A 19,911-nucleotide genomic window follows, 5' to 3' on the forward strand; every position below is an offset into this window, starting at 1 on the left:
CGGATCTGCTGCAACATCACCTAACAAGGCATGCTACATCCTCCTCCTCCATCTATTCCTCCAGCCTTGGAAAGTTGGCAGGCCCCAGTCTGCCCTCACCCACCCAGCATTACTGCGATATGTCAAACGGACAGCGTGACAGCCTTGGCTTGAAAAGCTCATTCACCCCGCTTGCGCCTGTTCGGAGATACATGGGTGTTTTTATTGTGGTTCTCTCATTGCAGGCAAGATTAAGTACTCTGAGCTTGTGTATGATGCCTGCATGGAGGCCTTTGACTGCCTTCCCCTGGCCGCTCTGCTCAACCAGCAGTTCCTGTGCGTTCACGGAGGCCTGTCCCCCGAGGTCACCTGCCTCGACGACATCCGGAAAGTAAGTAAGATGTGGAGCATTGCTTTCTGGCCTGGTTTTACAGACGGGGCTTAGATCAAGCCAGGATTAGACCTTAGCTATTTTAAGATATGTCAGTGCAGTATTTAAGTTGCTGTTCAGTTAAAACGACTCAAACATGCATTTTAGTCTAGGACTAGCTTAAGCCTTGTATGTGTAACCAGGGGAATGTGTCCTGTGCTGTTCCATTGTGTATGCAACAGTCATGGTATGACAGTACCAGAAGATGGTGAATATGTTACAAAAGCAATGCTTTGATCAGTGTAGTGATGATGCTTTTAAAGGGGGTGAATGTAGACATGCAGTTTCTCAGTGGGAGTTGTGCCGTTAAATCTCAGCTAGCTGTCAACATGCTGAAACCCTGTCTGAGAAGTTGCATCTTTAAATGGATCCCCTGTAAATCACTGCCACTAAGAATATTCAAGCTAAAAATAAAACGACAACAAAAAAAAACAATATGAAATCTAGGTAAACTCAGTAGTATACCTCATCATTCGAAATGATGTTGGACAACCCTGACCCATCCCTAATAACAATAATAATAATAATAATAATAATAATAATAATAATAGTTATTGTTATTGTTATTGTTGTTATTATTAATAATAATAATAATAATTGTTATTGTTATTGTTGTTATTATTATTATTATTATTATTATTATTAATGATAGTAATATGTACTAATTTAAACGCTTCAATTTATTATAATTTATGACTTGTATTACTAAATATTCTTCTTCTTCTTCTTCTTCTTCTTATTCTTATTATTATTATTATTATTATTATTAATAATAAAAATGACACTTCAATTTATCACAAAATAATTACATTTTTTATTACTTATTATTATTAGTAGTAGTAGTAGTAGTAGTAGTAGTAGTAGTAGTATTATTTATAATTATTCTACAATTTTTTTTTATATTAATAATGTTATAATAATAAAAATGCTAAATTGAAATGTTTTAGAAGTTTCAAAACAAGTCAAACATCCTGACCCCTCTCTATTTTGTAGTAATAAAAATAATAGTAATAATATAATTAGTGCTGTCAATCGATTTAAATTATCACTTATACCACTACTGATACTGATGTCTCTATTAATTTTTTCTTCTTCTAAATTTTAGCCATCCAGTATTGCAGTATAATTGAAAGCTATCAGTTTTTATACATTTATTAGGCTTTAAAAAAATAACTTTTAATTTAAGTGAACGTAAAACAATCTTTACATAAACCCATTGTAATAAATGTCACATTTAGCTGTGCCTTAAATATGTCAGGGCTCAATTCGAAGTTTTTTCTTTTCTTTTGGCCACAGATTTTTACCTGCCCTGCTAAAATGCACAAAAGAAGTTACAGGTTTATTAGGCTGCTGTCACTTTGGCTGCGTTTACACTGGCACAAAAAATCTGACACATTTGAATTTGTTGCACACGTGTAAACACAAAGTCCACACGAGATCCCATCCGATCTGAGCCACTTCCAAATGTGGTTTTAAATCCGATACATATCCGATATCTGGACATGCGACCTATGTCTAAACATGCATATCTGATTCCCATTTGAATTCCATGCCACCACAAGGTGAGGGCGACACGTTTGCTTACTAAAAAGGTAGCTTTAATGTTGTATTATGAAGCAGACATGCCTGTATGCACTCGCAAAAATTTGCAGCTTAATTATTGAGGTAGAAACTTTATATGTCTATCTATGTTTTTCCTTGAAAGAAATCAGCAGCTGAATTTCAACCTCTGCCCGGTTCATTTAAAAGAGACCACTGTGTTTTTTTATTTTTTTATTTTTTTTATTTTTTTTTATTTTAATAAACCAAAAGCTTCACTGGGTAAGCTACTCTCTCCCTCCCTCCTTCACTCACTCTCTCGTTATCATTCATTCAAATAAATGTAATCTTACCTGCTACTTCATTTCCCTTCAGAATTCTAGATTAAACGACTGTAGATAAAATAACAAACGCAAATTACCTTTATTTTCCAGTCTATATTTGTTCAGTCAGAATTCGCGCTGCAAAACATCCATGACACTGACAGCTGTTAACTTATCCATTCTGGCAGGTAATCATGACCACCCGACATGAAATATATAATAATTTTAATAGCACGGCCATTCAAAACCCGAGGGTCCACCATGTGCATGCAAAGTTATCAATGACAATCATTTTGGGCGGTAATTAATGTAAACGCAGATATCGGATACCTGTCGCATCTAAAGTGAATGTAAACACACTGGCCAAAAAATCGGATATGGTCAAAAGATCGGATCTGTGCATTAAGACTTGCAGTGTAAATGTAGCCTTTAAGACCTGACGCACATGACGCAGATCTGACATGCATCCCATTTTCTCACAACTCCATTTGCTCATTGAACACTTTTTAACCCACTTAAGACTGTGCTTACGAGGATACTCAACAAAATGGGAATTTTGACAATGTTGTGTGTTTTTGTCCGTTCAAGTTTGAAAGAACTCAATGCGGCACTGGCTTGCTGTCTAAAACCGCTTTCGGTGTGCGCGTTATGGGTGTTTGTTCACAGGGAGCCACTACACAGACACCGCGCCAGTACAGATTGTAGCATGATCATATATTGTAGCACACCAAAGGATGCTTTTAAATGTTTTTAACGTGTTAAAAAAAAAAACGCATGCACAAACGTGTTAATTTTGACAGCCATAATAGTAATATAAAATGTAATTTATTTTGTGATACCACAACTACCACCACCACTACTACTACTACATTTATAATATTAATAATTAATAATTAGATATATGGATAAGTACATATATTTAACTAAAACACTTTTTGGTGAAGTTTTTTTCCCTCAGCACCACACCATAAAATGATGTTATTTCCTTTTATTTTAGTTAATTCCTTAATACATGCCTGAACAAGATGATGATTTGTGGATGATTTGTTCAGTGCTTTTGAGTAATCCCTCATCGATCACAAATTCAAACAGATTGAGTTTATATTGTTGCAGTGTTGGATAATATGGTCTGATTGTTTGCTTTGCTTTGCTCTGCAGTTAGACAGGTTTAAAGAGCCGCCAGCTTTCGGACCGATGTGCGACCTGCTGTGGTCTGACCCTGGTGAGGACTACGGCAGCGAAAAGAGCTCAGAGCACTTTTGTCACAACAGTGTGAGAGGATGTTCCTATTTCTACAGGTACTCCAGCTGACAGTCTACCCACATGCACATTTGTTTGATAGCTGCCTACTCAGTCCCTGTTCACAGTCGCACCTCTCAATGTTAGTCATGGCGTTTTGACTGATGGACTGCTGGAATCGCTAATTACACATCTCTCCGTCTCTAACAGCTACCCTGCAGTATGTGACTTTTTGATGAATAATAACTTGTTGTCAGTTATAAGAGCACACGAAGCCCAAGATGCAGGGTAAGTCCACTGCACACTCTTAAACCAGGCTACTTGCAGCAAGAGCTTCAGTTCAATTTTGACTGCTTTTTAAATTAACTGCTGACAATTTCTGTCCCATTTCACTGACCCCCTTAGGTATCGAATGTACAGAAAAAGTCAGACGACAGGCTTCCCCTCATTAATCACAATCTTCTCTGCACCAAACTACTTAGATGTGTATAACAATAAAGGTAAGAGCTCTCAAAAACCTTTTGAGCTTGTGCTATCATGTTGTGCAGTTTAATTTCTAGCCTTATGCTATTTCTCAACAAGGTTAGCCAGTTTTGCTGAAATTAAAAAAAATGTTCTCTTTCTCAAAATTAATTACAATTAAGTCTCACAAAATCAGAACAGACTTTCTAATTATTATTATTTTTTTTTGTCCTTTTACTCAAGCTGCTGTGTTGAAATACGAGAACAACGTCATGAACATCCGGCAGTTCAATTGCTCTCCTCACCCGTACTGGCTGCCCAACTTCATGGATGTGTTCACGTGGTCGCTGCCCTTTGTCGGGGAGAAAGGTAAAGAGAAAAAGGGAATGGCTTAGTCTTTTTCTTTTTTTACATTGATTTTGACACCTTTCTACGGAAGAGGATTAGGGCCAAGCAATAATAAAAAAAATAAAACCATCTCGAGATTAAAGTTGTTAAATTTCGAGAAAAAAGTCGAGATAAAATGTTGAGAATAAACTCGTTAAATTACAAAAAAAAACTCGGTAAATTTCAAGAAAAAAGTCGAGAAGAAATGTTGAGAATAAAGTCATTAAATTACGAGAAAAAAGTCGTTAAATTACGAGAACAAATTCGTTAAATTATGAGAAAAATGTTGTTACATTTCGAGAAAAAAGTCAAGATAAAATGTTGAGAATAAAGTCATTAAATTATGAGAAAAAAGTCGTTAAATTACGAGAACAAATTTGTTAAATTACGAATTTGTTCTCGTAATTTAATGAGTTTCTCAACATTTTATTTAGACTTTTTCTCAATTTAACAACAATTTTCTTGTAATTTAATGACTTTATTCTCATAATTTAATGAGTTTCTCAACATTTTATCTCGACTTTTTCTCTAAATTTAACGACATTTTTCTCATTTAACGAATTTGTTCTCGTAATTTAACGACTTTTTTCTCGTAATTTAATGACTTTATTCTCAACATTTTATCTCGACTTTTTTCTCGAAATTTAACAAGTTTTTTTTTCGTAATTTAATGAGTTTATTCACAACATTTTATTTGGACTTTTTTCTCGAAATTTAACAACTTTAATCTCAAGATGGTTTTAATTTTTTTTATTATTGCTTGGCCCTAATCCTCTTCCGTACCTATCAGATGTGCATTTCCAGGATGTAGTTTTAAAAATGAGTTTTGCAATTTATCAGTTCTGATTGTTTACTTTATTGATCCTCAAAGAAAAATTCTGACAAAATATCTGCAAACTAAAAGATGGGATAAGCAAATACAAATCCGTACAAAACATAGACCTTATGCTGAACACTATGAAGCATGTAATTTATGTAGTATTAAAGCCTAAGCATGTAATAAATAGTAGAAGTAGACCAATTTTTGGTTCAATGAGCATATGCTGGTGGTCTTTGTAAGCCGGTCTTCTCTTGTGTGCTCTCAGTTACAGAGATGCTGGTCAACGTGTTAAACATCTGCTCAGATGATGAGCTTATGTCAGAGGGAGATGACACATGTGAAGGTAAGAACATGTAAAGCTGTTTTACATTTTTATTTATTTTCCTCCAAATAAATTAAATTTGGCTTAAAGTTGAGTTGTTGTTTTTTTTTGTTTTTTTTTTTTAAAGAGGTGAGGGATCAGAGCTCAATACTAAGGATTTTTTTAATACTTGCCTAGTCGGGCCAGTGGTTTTTTTTACTTTGGATTTGATTTTTACTTGCCCCATCACAAAATAAATAAAAGATTATTTAAAATTTCAGATTCCAGTGCAGACCTGTCAACCTGTTTGCATTATGCGGGAACAAAATTTGACCTCAAAGTACAATTTGTCACTCTAAACTAAGCAAAAACCTGGTGACTCCTCTGTGCGAGCGCAGTACTCAAATCAAGCAATAGCAAAAGAAGAAGAGTTCGACCAATCATAGCGCTGGGTTCATAGCCCAAATATCAAGCGGGGATGATTGACAAATGCGTAAGGCCTATCATTAAAAAGAGACTACAGGTCGACAGCAACAAATCCCGCTCAATCTCCCTTCCACTCCCTGATTTGTGGATGACTGACAAGTGCGAGTCTGGAGAAACAGGCATTTATTTATTTATTTATTCTCAGTGTTGAGAAACGTAGCCTATATGTGTTAGGTTATTGTGTAAATAATAACTAAAATACTTAATTATGTTACATATTTATTTTGAATGAAAACCAGTGCGTTAGTTACTTATGGATTAACACGTACCGTTAACACGTACTCTCTCACAAACACAGAGAGAGAGAGAAGATAATTGTAAAATGAAGCTAGGTTTAAAATTTGTTTTCGCTTGTGGTTTATTTTCTGTCAAAATACAAAAGCATTTTGTATTATCCATCTGTGTTTTTACAATTTGCTTTACAGTTAAAACAACCCTTCATTATATGTTGGACTCAGCTAACTTATACTTGATATTCTTGATTAAAGGTCACCTATTATGCAAAAATCACTTTTGCATGGTGTTTGGCTATAAATGTGTGTTGGCAGTGTATGTACACAGCCACCCTATAGTGATAAAAATCCACACACTCCTTTTTTTTTAATCCCCATAAATCATAAGCAGTGTCTCAGAACAAGCCGTTTCCAGATCCCTGGCAGTGTGACGTCACATTAGCCACAGGCCCCACCCACGAATGTTGACAGACACTGCCGTTTTAACATAGAACCGCCCTGAGCGAGTTCACAGCAAGTTTACACAGTCTGCCATTGCTGCACTGACGAGAATGTCTCCCAAGCGTTTTAGGTGTTCTGTAGCTGGATGGATTAATCCACATAGCTCTCTTCATTTACTCCCTAAATCTGAGCTGCTGAAAACGAGGTGGATTAACTTGGTTTTCCAGGGAAATGCTCCCTCAGTTCTACCGAAATTCGTTTATGTCCGCGCAAATCATTTCACACCTAACTGCTTTGTGAATGAATGTCAATACAAAGGGACAATACAAAACAGAGACTGTGCTAATCACGGATATACAAGTAAAAACTGTTTGTGATCCAGCTTACAGTCTCCAGAGTGATACTATATGGCAGTAATGAAGGTAAGGGCACTTTAGTACGGTTCATCTGAGTTTATTTACGGGTATAAAGTTTATTAAGCACCACCCAAAAGGCATAAAGTCTTTATATATTCATTTAGTGTTAGTTGTAACGCTATGTACGTTATGTTGGTGATGATAATACAAGGGAGAGAGAGTTTATGGATAATATTTTAATGCACACTTGCACTGTGTTTTATTAAGCTCTTTCAGAGTTTTTCTAGAGTGAAAATGGATGCTTCATCTTTTGTGTGAAGTACAATAAATGTCATAAAACTCATCTGTATAGTTTTGGCCATCATTCGAACGGTTCAACAGGCTTGTACTAATATAGTGGATAAAAACAAGAAGACAATATAAGTTATAACCGTAATTTAACCAAACTATACTTGATCTATCTCCATGCAGCATATATTCGCAGTTTTTGACATTGTGCGTCCTGACTGAATCAGCTCTTGAAGCTCCGCCCTCTTAGGCCGATCACAGCAGCTCATTTGCATTTAAAGGGCACACACTGAAACGGCTCGTTTTTGCTCAACCACTAAAAGTGGCAATTTTAACATGCAATAAAAAAATATCTGTGAGGTATTTTGAGCTAAAACTTCACATACACACTCTGGGGACATCAGAGACTTATTTTACATCTTGTAAAATGGGGCATAATAGGTCCCCTTTAATCAGTTTATTTTGCTCTTATTGGTCCTGTTTATTCCTTGACATCTGTTTTCTATAAATATGTTTGTATTGGCTAACGTTTATTCAGCTAATGCTTGTCCTGTTTATAATGTGCAGTGATTAAATTTAAAGACAGCACGTCAAAAATATAAAACATTTTTCTGTGGGATTTAGTAAATGAATCACATGTACATACGTTTTTAATGTTTTCTTAGGGTTTCTTAATTTTAGAGCAGTTGTCATCACAGAACCTCCACTTAAACGACCGTCAAGTTGGTCATAGCGCACACCCCTAATTTAAATACTTGAAATTGCAAACAAAAAAATGTTCATTTATATTAAATAATTGAATGCGATTCACTTGTGGTTATCAGTTTGCATAAGCACACATTATGCAATGCAATATTAATCATGAATAAAAAATTGGTTTTGAGCAGGTGTATTGAAACTTTTGACTTTGACTGTATATTATAAAATAAGCCAGTGCAGTGCAAGTGAAATTTTTGAATTGGGTCAAACTGAAAACACTTTAACAGTCAAAATTGGAATTATTAAGATAGGCGTGTGTATGTGTGTGTCTTGCGTTCTCAAAAAATTGAGAATATATATTACCCCCCCCCCCCCCCTCAAACTTTGTGTCCCTTCCCGTCAAACTGGTACTCAAAAAAAATTCCAAGGTTGGCTGGTCTGCCAGTGAAATTTCGCAATTCTTGATTCCAATTTTGATACCACAGCAAAAACTACTAGCCTACCTAATGTTCAAACATTATGAAAAATAAGCTTATAAACAAGTTACAAGCAATAGCACAAAGAAATACAATAGAATTCAAAGATATACTCGAAATAAACAGTGCTTTAAGGTTTTCTTGTAGGTCTAACATTAGTATTGCTGTTCAGAAATAAAGTAATCTAATGTAAAATAACATTGCATATTATAAACATTGTATAAATGAAATATATATTAAAGGGGTCATGACAGATTTTTTTATTTTAATATTTTCTTTGAGGTTCCCTTATGTTAATAAAGTTTTTTGCACACAAAAACAAATATATATGTGGAAAAAATTATTTTCAATGCTCATTCTGTCCCTCTGTCTGAAATGATCTGTTTTTAAATGGCGGTTTCTTTAGGGCTCAGTAAATGGCCACTGTTATGATTGGCTAACATCATTGCATAACGAAAGTGTATCAAGGTCCACTCACTATTGAACATGAATAAATGTTTTGAAAACATCCATATAAAGCTGTTATTTACAGACAAAGCATTATGAAATCATTTACTTATGCTTTGTGTTGCTGCAGTCTATACAGAGACGCAAAAGAGCTGTTTAGACTAGACATGTCAAAGTGTGCGTTTTTCTCTTTTCCATTTGTCCTGTTGTTAACAGACTCAGGTGTGTGGAGTATATCAGTAACTGAACAAGCATCTGTGCACTGTATTCAGTATAGACCGCGTCAGTGATTATAATGGGTTCTAATTGCTTTTGACACAACGCTCACATTCAGTGTAGGCAAATGAAGCCTTTAAGAGTCTGAATGCCAGTGGACGGGGCCTATTGTGCGATGATGTATGACTATTCGTTGATGTCTTGCTCTGGAGGGAGTCATATGCAAATATATTTGCCCGTGTGACATCACAGATCCCGCAATATCAAAACAAGATGTTGTTTTGGCGCTTGATTAAATAAATTAAATTGAATTCTTATCCTCACCAAGGCTACGTTTCTTTGATCAAAAATAAACAAAAAACTGTCGTATTGTGAAATATTACTAAAGTTTAAAATAACTCTGCTATTTGAATATTCAGAGGGGGAGAGAGAAAATTATTCCTGTGATGTCAAAGCTGAACTTTCAGCATTATTACCCCAGTGTCACATGATCCTTCAGAAATCATTCTAATATGTTAATTTATTATCAATGTTGAAAACAGTTGTGCTGCTTAATATTTTTGTGGAAACCATACTTTTTTTTTAGGATTGTTTAATGAATAGAACGTTCAAAAGAGCAGCATTTATTTAAAGTACATTTTTGCAATATTAATAATGTCTCTTATAACTTTTAATCAATTTTAATGTGTTCTTACTAAATTAATTACTCACCCCAAACTCTTGAAACATTTCTGTATATCATAAAAATATTTAATGTTTTTTACTTCCCACTCAGGAATAATAATGTAATCAACATTTACTTGAATTTAAACGTAACAAAAAAGTGTGCTCCATTAGCCATGCTCGCTTAAATGTCTCCTTTCCTCCCTTTTTACTCGAAATGAATTTCAGCTCTGTTAAATATATACCAGCATGCCCCTCTTCTTGTCAAATAATAGTTCTCTGATTAGTGAGTATTAGTCCTCAGTGAATAACCCATATATTTCTATTTAGGACACTATATTCTTGTGTGCAAGTTGCTTTAAAGATGAACTCAGCGTTATGCGTTCAGCGTTGTGTGATTAAATGGGCATCCTGCTTTATTGTTTTATCTGTTTGATGCATATAACACTGCAGAGACAGGAAGTACATAGACAGTGCTTAGTTTGTACTTCATGAATGCCTTTAAAGCCTGTTCTTTTTGTTTCTTTTTAAATGATCAAATTTATTACAAATCTTCTGGCCAAACATGCATTGCCCTTAACGGTTTACCTAAGCTAAGACAAACTGGGTCTCCATTAAGTCACTTCAGTAATTCAAAATGAATTCCTTCTCTTAACGCAAGAGCCATGAAGTACAGTGATGCCTCTCTTGCTGTAATGAAACCAGATGAACCCGTTCTGAGCACCCCCACCCCACATCTGAGGAGCTGTCATGAAGGAATACAGTGTCCCATTTACTGTTCTTGATGCCCATTTGATTTGTCCTTCTTTTTTTTCAATGGTGCATAATTTTAACTTGGCCTGACACACTTCCACTGTGTGTCTGTGAGCCTTTGAGTTCTGAAATAGGGTTTATTTATTCCTTATGGGAGTTCAGGATGTAATGCCTCATTTGATCTGGAGTATGTATGACTCTAGCCATCAGATTAGGACTAGTTTCCAGGTAATGATGTTGATTATCTCTCTTTACTTTATCATTTTTTTTCTGGATAAAAGTAGTTCATAAAATATACGAGGGTTCAAGAAGATGGATGTATAGCAAAATTGTTCCAATGTACCATCGATGAAACTAGACCCTAATCTTCTTTCTCTCTATTTTTATTTTCCTCTGTCCCTCCCCATTTGTGCATGTTTGTGGCAGGTGGCACCCCGGCAGTCCGCAAGGAGGTGATCCGAAATAAGATTCGTGCCATTGGCAAGATGGCCAGAGTTTTCTCTGTTCTTAGGTGAACATACACACTTCACACACAAATCCCTCAAGGATTTTTTTTTCTCAAGGTCATACACTCCTTTCTGCACAACAGAGATGTTGACCACTATTAAAAAATCCTATTACACTTACGGTAAAAAATGTATACATGTTTTACAACTTATAACTGTAAATTTAATTAAATGATATAATGTTCATATACATACTTTAACTTCCAAAATCTGTCTTTTTACCTTAAAACTGATAACCACCAATATAATACAGGTGGCACAATAGAAAGCCACATGATGAATCAGAGTTCATTGTAAGCGGCCTGTCCATAAAAGCATGGTCAATACAATATATAGATGTTGTACAGGGTCATACACACAAAGATGAAACCCTATCAGGGTAAAACACAATAAAATAATGCAATATACATTAACTAAATAACATAAAATTTAACAAAGCACACTAATGTACATTACTGAAAAAATATATATTTATTAAAAAAGGTGTCACGTGATGTGTAATGCAGACTTTTTGGAATGTCCTTTTACTGTTTTTATATATATATATATATATATATATATATATATATATATATATATATATATATATATATATATATATATATATATAAAATATATATATATATATATATATATATATATATATATATATATATATATATATATATATACCGTAAAATTACTTGCAAAAACCAAAATTTACAGTATTTTATAGTAAAATTACATGTAATGTGATGTTAAACCATTTACAGTTTTATATGGTTTAGTTAACCAATTGACATGTTTTTACTGTAGCATTTTTGCAGTATTTTCTGTAAAAATTAAAAACATTTTTGCGGTGTATTCTTAAAAAGCATTAGATGCAAGTAGTATCAGAAGTCGGTAAGAGATTTATAAAATATGAATAATGAATTTTAGGTAGGTCAGTCTATTTTAAAAACTAATGACTGTCAAGGTCAATAAGTCTCTTAAAATATCAGATAATGTGACATTTTTATGAAGCATAGTTCAAGTTGTAATGTCATGTGCTATGACTCCCCAAAAACTTAATGATATTTATAAATTAAATATATATTTGTTAAAAAAAAAAAAAACTTAAAATATATTTTAAAGACTTTTTTGAAAATAAAATGATCACATGTTCAAAGTTTAAGGAAGATATTATTATTTTTACTGGTTGCATCATATGACAATTTAGAATCAATCAATTTATTTTTTTAAAAGATAAAAAAATTGTCCACATGAAGTCCACATGAAACCATTGTGAATACAATGAGTACATTTCTAAGAACTTGGCACATTTTAAAAAATGTTTTCTTTGTGAACCCTTTTATTTGTCATTGACGTAAATGGAGAAAATTATTACACTTCATTTGAAACCAAACCGTAGCTAATTTTGTAGCTATCTCTTAACCGTGCGTGTGGGTGTGTTTTCAGAGAGGAGAACGAGAGTGTGTTGCAGTTAAAGGGCTTGACCCCCACTGGGACGTTGCCTCTGGGTGTCCTGTCAGGAGGCAGACAGACCCTACAGAGCGGTAAGTCTTTCTCCCGGCCTTATTGAGTTGTGGTGGTGTGAGGGTGATACCAGCTCTCCACCAAACCCCTGCTCCTGTTACGCTGTTTCTTTCTGTCTATACTTCTCTCGCCCTTTTTCTGTCACCGCCTCGCCTGGCAGCTTTGCCTCTCACGGTGCAACACACCCATCATCGAAAGTGATATCATTTAGTGAGGGGGAAGATTTTAGAAGGGTTTGGTCATGAAGGGGATTTCAATCAACACGCTTCAGATTTCCTGCCCTGACAAGGACCTGATAAACTTCCAAGCAATGCTGAGATCGTAGCGAGTGCCAAGGAGCTGCTGCGGGTGATGCTTTCACAGTGAGAGGGGCTCCTGTGAGCTTATAACTATGACGCAATATGACCCAATTTAGCCAGCGCCTGTTGGTGTGCCATGCTTCCTCTCCCGGCCTTCAATGTAAAAATTCACCAGCCTGCTGCATCCTGCCACCCTCCTACTAGCAGCCACATTAACATGGTCAGGTTTGTTTTTGACAAAACTAGTTGCCCTTAAATTGGTATGATTCATATTGTTTTGTAAAATATATAGAAAATGCTAAATGTATTTTTTTTTATAAAAAAGAAAAAAAGTGTCACTTATAGCTATTACATATCGCATACTAGGGGTTTGAACAAATGTCTACCCCTAAACGTGCAGCCATATTGGTGAAATTTAAGTGAAAATTTGTGGACAAGTATAGTGATGCATGAAACACACAGCTCACATAATATATCATTTGTGTGACCAACTTCAAAATCTGCATGGCAAACTTTTTTGACCTTACATGAACTAACTGGAATTCGCCTGCAAAGTTTTGTTAAGCAATGGTAAATGTGACCACACCTCAAACTCTGTCTGTAGCATCCTACATTTTTGTGAAAGGTACATCAAAATGTGCTATTATTTTTCAGAGTGGCCAGACTTAAGGTTTCCAAGCCATATCTAGGGTATCATACAAACCTGAGGGGGTGGGCTTTTTTGGCTTGAGCCAGGAAACGGACAACGAGAACATACTAGAATCTTCATAGCACAGTGACTATTTTTCGCATGATCAAAACATTTTTTATTTTTTAGGGTGAATATATATATATGGGACACCATTTTGCCAGAACCGCTAAATTTATATGGTTTTAGTTTTCTAAAGCAGACTTTTAAGTTCTAAGCGAAAATTCTATTTCAAATAAATGCTGTCATGTCACAGGATATGCATAAGTAGGGATCGTAGTTGATCTGTGATCCATATGGACCAGACCCCATGGTTTGGAATGCATGTGATTTAAGGATTAATTGGAAAGTTTAACCATCATAAAGTGAAAGTTTATAATTTCCACATCTTTTTAAGGCTTCTTAGTTTATACATTCAAAGAAATTTAAAGCATTCAAGCACAAGAACACGCAAAAGAGAACTCAATTTGGAACTTGTGTGCTCTTCTTTTTTTTTTTTTTTTTTTTTTTTTTTTTTTGTGCACACGCAGACAGTCACTTGTGTCTTGGTGAACGTCAACAATTGAGAAAGAAGTTGGATGCATATAATTATGTTGGACCGAATCCAAATAAACCTGCTGCCGTCTGTCATTAATATTAATCAAACGACAGAAGACAAAGAGAGTCACATTTGTAGCTTTAACAAATATTTACCTGAAAACTTACCTGAAAAACATAAAGCAATTGCAACTTTGTTCTGTTGCATTTATCTGTGCTTCAATTTGATTTTCTATGCAGATTCACTCGCCTACAAAATCACCCAAATCATTCTAGAAGGATTCATTCTTTCCAAATAGAGCTATTCAAGTCATCTGGTGGAATTGTTTTCGTATATATCAAAGAAAAATAAAATATTGCAAAGTCTGTTTTTTTCCAGTATTGTGCAGCCCTAGTATAAAAGGATATTTATTAGTGGAAAATACACTGAAATGCACTTCTAAGGGAATCTTCATGTTTAGTGGTCTGTGGCATTAAACATTTTGAAAGGCCCTGCTCTTTTGGTCAAACGTCAAAGCACAATAAAATACGATACAGTCTTGTGATTGTAATGTGTCGACGGTGCACTGGGGGAGGGGATGTAAATAAAAGGATTCTTCAGAAGCTGAAAATAGAAATAAAACGACACATCACTCAAAGCTGTCTTGCCTCTCATCTTCCTGTGAAGGCCACAAATAAACTGTCATCATGTATATACAGTACATTGCATGGCGTTTTTACGGCGAAAGCCTCTCCTTGTTTGGCTATTGTATACCTTCAGCTGTAAAAATAGACTTGGTCCATGTCAAGAGTCATTCAGAAGGCCTTGCGTCTCAGGTTCAAAAGCATGGTTTCTCAAAAACAAACCTCACCAAGTAAAACCGAGTTTTGAAATCTGTTTATGTTCTGGATGAAGCAACTAAACTAACCTCTTTTAGGTTTCTTCCTGTGTGGCATGTCAAGCATTTGGGCTGATGGTGGGAGGGGAAGATGAATGAATGGGCAACAGGGAGGGGGTTTGAATGTACTTGTGATTGCATTGATAACTTGACTCACTTTCTTTCCCCGTTCGTTTTGGGCATGGCACTACTACTCATGCTTACACAGCCACCATAGAAGCAGAGGAAGCACGAGGTATGCAAGACATCTGTGAAACCTTCTCAGTGTTGTCTGTCTTTTACCCTCCCCCTGTGATTTTACTGTATGTTGTTTGTGTGCATTTTGTCCTTTTGTAGTCGCCGATGTTATTTATTTGTGTATGTAGTTCACATGCTTGTAAAACTAGCAATTTAGTTTGATTTGCACGTTGAGATATTTGTTTGTTGTTCCTTTGTGTTGTTTTGTTCTATTTTGTCTGTTTGCATTTAAAGGTGACGTAATTTCTGTGCCACTTAACAGATAAAAATTACACACTTGCACTCTTCTGTGGTAAACAAAAATATATTGTGTTTTTTTTTTTTTTTTTTTTTTTTTTCCCCTCTCCATCAAAAAAGTTTTGGCCCCCACTGACTTTAATTTAATGGACAAAAATAGCTTTTCAAAATAACTTGTGTTCCACCAAAAGTAAGTCATACAAGTTTGGAATGACATGAGGTAATGAGTAAATGATGACCATTTTTGAGTGAACTATCTCTTTAACTCAGGATGAACTTTTTGTTGATCTGGCTGTTGAGAAAGGACGTTTCAAAAAGTCTCTCAAACGTGAATGCGACCGCTTCAGTCACAGCTGTTTAAAGGGGGGAAGCCAGAGGCAGGGGTGTGAGCAGACCACAGCATGAGACTGAATCTTTGTTTTTATCAGTTTCACTTCCTGACCAAAGAGCACACAGATAAACTCAAATCTAGGCCTGTTTTTGCCTTTAATGTCAGGCTTGACGTGGGTACACCAGCGTTTCTGGTTAATGCTATCTAAACTAGTCGAAGCCTTACTGTACGCCCTCAACTTCTCTTTTTACTTATTTCAGCTGGATGATTGGTTTGTTTAGCTTTATTTCATCAACTTTTTTGGGGGGGTGCTATTGGGAAGAACAGCCCACCCTTAGTAGTCATGCTCTAAATGATAATATTGTAATAATAGTATTTATCCCTTAATTTCTCATTTTCAAACTTTAAAGCATCAAGCTTTTATTTTTTTTTATTTTTTGTTGACAGCCGGTTTATAAGCACTTCTCATTATTAATTTGGTAAGATGGTTGGCGCATGTTGCACGTTATAAGCAACCTAAACTCAGAGCACGAACAGAGGCGAATTTGTTTGGCATTTCCTGTGAACTGAACTGTTTGCACGTTAAAGACGCACTTCACTCTGAAACACTTAGTGCATGCATTTATTTAATTAAATCACAGCCTTTACATTTTAAAAATTTTGGTTTAATTTCTAATAACTGTGCAGCCCTATTGTGATGTTTTGAAAATAGTCACAAATTTTACGATGCATTCACCCATGTCGTAATTATGGTAATTACGAGATGGCGATTTGTAAAAAGCGTTCATGTCCTTGTAGAACTCGTAATTACAACTTGTAAACTCCGACCCTGCAGATTAATTTTGGCGTTGATAGTGTCCGAGGACATGAACGGCTCCAAGTAGAACGTCAAGTGTTGTCATCTCGTAATTACTGTAATTATGGTGTGAACGCAGCTTATTTCATGTTAAGGCTAATGTAATCTGTAAACTCCTGTCATGACAATGTAAAGACACAGTAATCTGCACAAGAATACCAGTAATGGCCAAAACGAAAGCAAACGTTGTCATTGCTGTATGTCACTTCATAAGCATTGGCTAACTTCCTGCTTCCATATTTCCAGCCATTCAAGGCTTCAACCCTCAACACAAGATCCAAAGCTTCGAAGAAGCACGTGGACTGGACCGGATAAACGAGCGAATGCCTCCGCGCAAGGACAGCGTGCAGCCAGACGGCACTGCCAACTCCATCAACGCAGCCAATTCCCCCGACAAGAACGGCACCAACGCACAGGCGTAGTAACCCAGCAGCTACCTAGCGCACTCCCTCATCCTTTCCTTTCTGTCTCTCTCTCTTTATTTTTATTTTTTTTCCTCTCTCTCCCTTGGTTTTCCTCTCATTCTCTCTCTTTTTGGTAGAGGTGATGCCCCCTACATGCAAAACTCTCCTGGACCATTTCGGGGAGAATCGCACAATACCATGAAGAGGGCGTAGTGAAAAACAAACCATGGTTCTTATTTATTTATTGATATAGATGATAAGAAATTTAAGATCTGTAACGGTGGAAAAATTGAGATGAATGAATACATACATGATGAATATTACATGTGTACATAAAATACAGAATATATATATATAGACATAGCATTGGGGTGGTGTAAGGTCATCTTAGATTCAGTAGTTAAAAAAAAAAAAAAAAAAAAAAAATCCATTTTGTAAATTTACGTTTATAAATTAGATTTATTTCTGACATTTTTCTTTTCTTTTTCTCTTTTTTTTTTTTTTTTTTAACCAAAACTTGCTCTGCAGAATTACTTTATCGTTGTTTGTGCGCTTGGCAAAGGAATTTTTTGCCTGGCATAATTATATAGAATGCTTATTTGTGATTACCCAAAGCAAGTATGATAATTGTTGACGCAAAACAAAAAACAAAGTTTTATTGAAACAATGTGAAAAATTACCTTCATAATGCCAATTATAGCTAAGGGGAGTGCATTAATAACAAGTGTTGACACATTTATATGTAAATGTACATTTTCAAGTGTTCCCTCAACCAAATGTAATGTTTACTTTGTTTCATTTTTTTTTTTTTTTTTCCTGTTCGTAACTCAAACTACTACACTGATTTGTAATCAATAAGGCGAAAAAGCAAAAGCCATCCCGCAAGATGGTTGGGAGCGATCGTGTCTGCTTGTTTTTTTACTTTCTCCTTTCATTTTGTAGTCAGTCACGCTTTTATCGGCCTCTGCCGTAATTTCGCAAACTTTTAGACCATTTAGCAAAAAACACAGTGGTAAAAGGCACAGTTTAACTGCCATGATTTTACATGGGCATTTTTCTTGCCGCCCATAATATATATGTTAAATATGATTGGATGAGGTGAACGTTAAACATCTCAGAAAATAAGCATACATGCCTTACATCTTGCGTCTCATCTCGGCTAAATGAAATTAGTTAAACCGAAAATTGTCTCGCTTGCCTTTTTTATTTTCTGTTTCTACAAAACAATTGTAGCCCACCACTTGGATGTTTTTAACATTAAAAACCCATTTGATTGTTTTTCAATTTGTCTAATTTTTGTACCTATAAAGGATTGCATCAACAAACTTGTAAGTATCTTCAGCGCTAGTATTTCTATAGCTGAGCAGTATGCTCTTCTAAACAGCTGTATTCTCTAGAGTGGACCATTTTCCACGCATATGATTGACTGAAGCCTCATCTTTGCTTTTACCTAAAGTAAAACAATGTTATCTTGATTGCTTTTACTGTACTGAGTGTTTTGAGAAGGACAGGATTTGCAAGAACTGTTTACCAAATCGTCTTTTCAGACCTTTTTGTTTTCTGTTTTTTTTTTTCTACACTGTACCGTTATCTTTGCATAAAATCCGGCGGCTGGAGATTTCGCTGCGCAAAGACTGACTTCCTGTACGTTACACATTTAAGGTCATGTGCCATGCTAATTATGATAGCAAGAGTTCTGTGTGCAGGCATCGAGACTGTTCCTTGCACATTTTTTTGCTTAATTTAACGCCGCAAGCAGTTCAGGTTCTGTATGTCTTGCATAATACTCCATTTTCATGGTGCACATCTTAATACGAGAAATGGCGAGGGTAAACCTACACATTATCATAACTGTATTTAAAGTGACTCTTTCATCCAAAGAAAAATCAGTGTTTTAATGTAATATATGGCTTGATCATTGACAAAAAAACAACAACTGCTGATTGTATATGATCGTTGCCTCTCCATTTGCTTGAGAAGAGGCGTGCGCTCAATTTGGAGATGCAGTCATGTAGACACTCTTTAAAGAAAAAAAAAAACACCTGTTAATGCTTGACCCTTTGCGATATAAAACATACATGAGGGAGGCCTACATCCTTAAACAGGTACCAGAAGTTGATGAGTGAATCATCATGACCCCATGACCACCTTTTCGTGTCCTCTTTTTAAGTGTTTGTCTCTTCAAGTCTTTGTTTTATGTAATGATTCTCTGCAAACTATTATTTTGTTTAGTTTTCTTCATGTTTAATTTAAAAGGGGATGTCTGGTGTGAGAGAGTCAGAGGTTTCGGATTGGGGGGGGAGGGGGGGGGTTGTTTGATTTGGGAGAGGTATTGGGGCTTACGGACCACTGACCTCGTTTTAGGAGGGCTTCTGTTACAAATTCCAAACATATCTTGCAAAATCTACTAAAAATGTTTAAGACCTTTTTTTCTTAATAGCTAATAAAAGAGGGTGAGGAGGAGTTTGTGTCAAGTACTTGTATTGCGAGGCCTCTATAAATCTCGAATTATGTTGATGTATCGCTCCATTAAAAATGAAAAATGAAAGTAAAATGAAATACAAAAAATGTTGGGAAAAAAACAAACAAACCTGGTGTTGTTTCTTTATTTGTCTGCTTTGAATTGTGTGTTTTTGGAAAATGGTTTCCAGATTCTCCATATTGCATCTGCTTTTACCATTTGAGTGGCTGATTGATGGCAGACTAGTGTTTTGTGAGACCGGCTTTGTCATTTTCTCTTCTTTATCCGTGTCTGTGCTCGTCAAGGTTTCCTATGATTGTGACGCTCACATTTTGAACATTCTGTGCTTGAAGGACAAGCGTATTGTTACCTGTCTGAACACAGCCCACACACACAAGCACATGCCGAGCAAGATTGTGAAACT

The 19,911-nt window shown here is 35.6% G+C and overlaps 1 protein-coding gene across 2 annotated transcripts in view; it reads left to right on the plus strand.

Annotated features, from left to right (window-relative positions):
• ppp3ccb (protein phosphatase 3, catalytic subunit, gamma isozyme, b) overlaps positions 1-19,612 on the plus strand; it is a 41,590-nt gene extending 21,978 nt beyond the window's left edge. Inside the window, exons 5-14 of one of the 2 annotated variants that reach the window (XM_048176628.1) lie at positions 225-370; positions 3,430-3,569; positions 3,721-3,798; positions 3,916-4,010; positions 4,216-4,341; positions 5,445-5,522; positions 10,965-11,049; positions 12,482-12,579; positions 15,170-15,196; positions 16,869-19,612. In XM_048176628.1, coding sequence (XP_048032585.1) covers positions 225-370; positions 3,430-3,569; positions 3,721-3,798; positions 3,916-4,010; positions 4,216-4,341; positions 5,445-5,522; positions 10,965-11,049; positions 12,482-12,579; positions 15,170-15,196; positions 16,869-17,044 — 1,049 coding nt within the window. In that variant the 3' untranslated portion in view covers positions 17,045-19,612. The remainder of the gene's footprint in view (positions 1-224; positions 371-3,429; positions 3,570-3,720; positions 3,799-3,915; positions 4,011-4,215; positions 4,342-5,444; positions 5,523-10,964; positions 11,050-12,481; positions 12,580-15,169; positions 15,197-16,868) is intronic. The other variant, XM_048176634.1, reaches the window with a different exon arrangement.
• The last annotated feature ends 299 nt before the right edge of the window (positions 19,613-19,911 follow it).

This window comes from Megalobrama amblycephala, linkage group LG2, assembly GCF_018812025.1.
Source record: "Megalobrama amblycephala isolate DHTTF-2021 linkage group LG2, ASM1881202v1, whole genome shotgun sequence".
In the NCBI taxonomy this organism is placed as follows: domain Eukaryota; kingdom Metazoa; phylum Chordata; class Actinopteri; order Cypriniformes; family Xenocyprididae; genus Megalobrama; species Megalobrama amblycephala.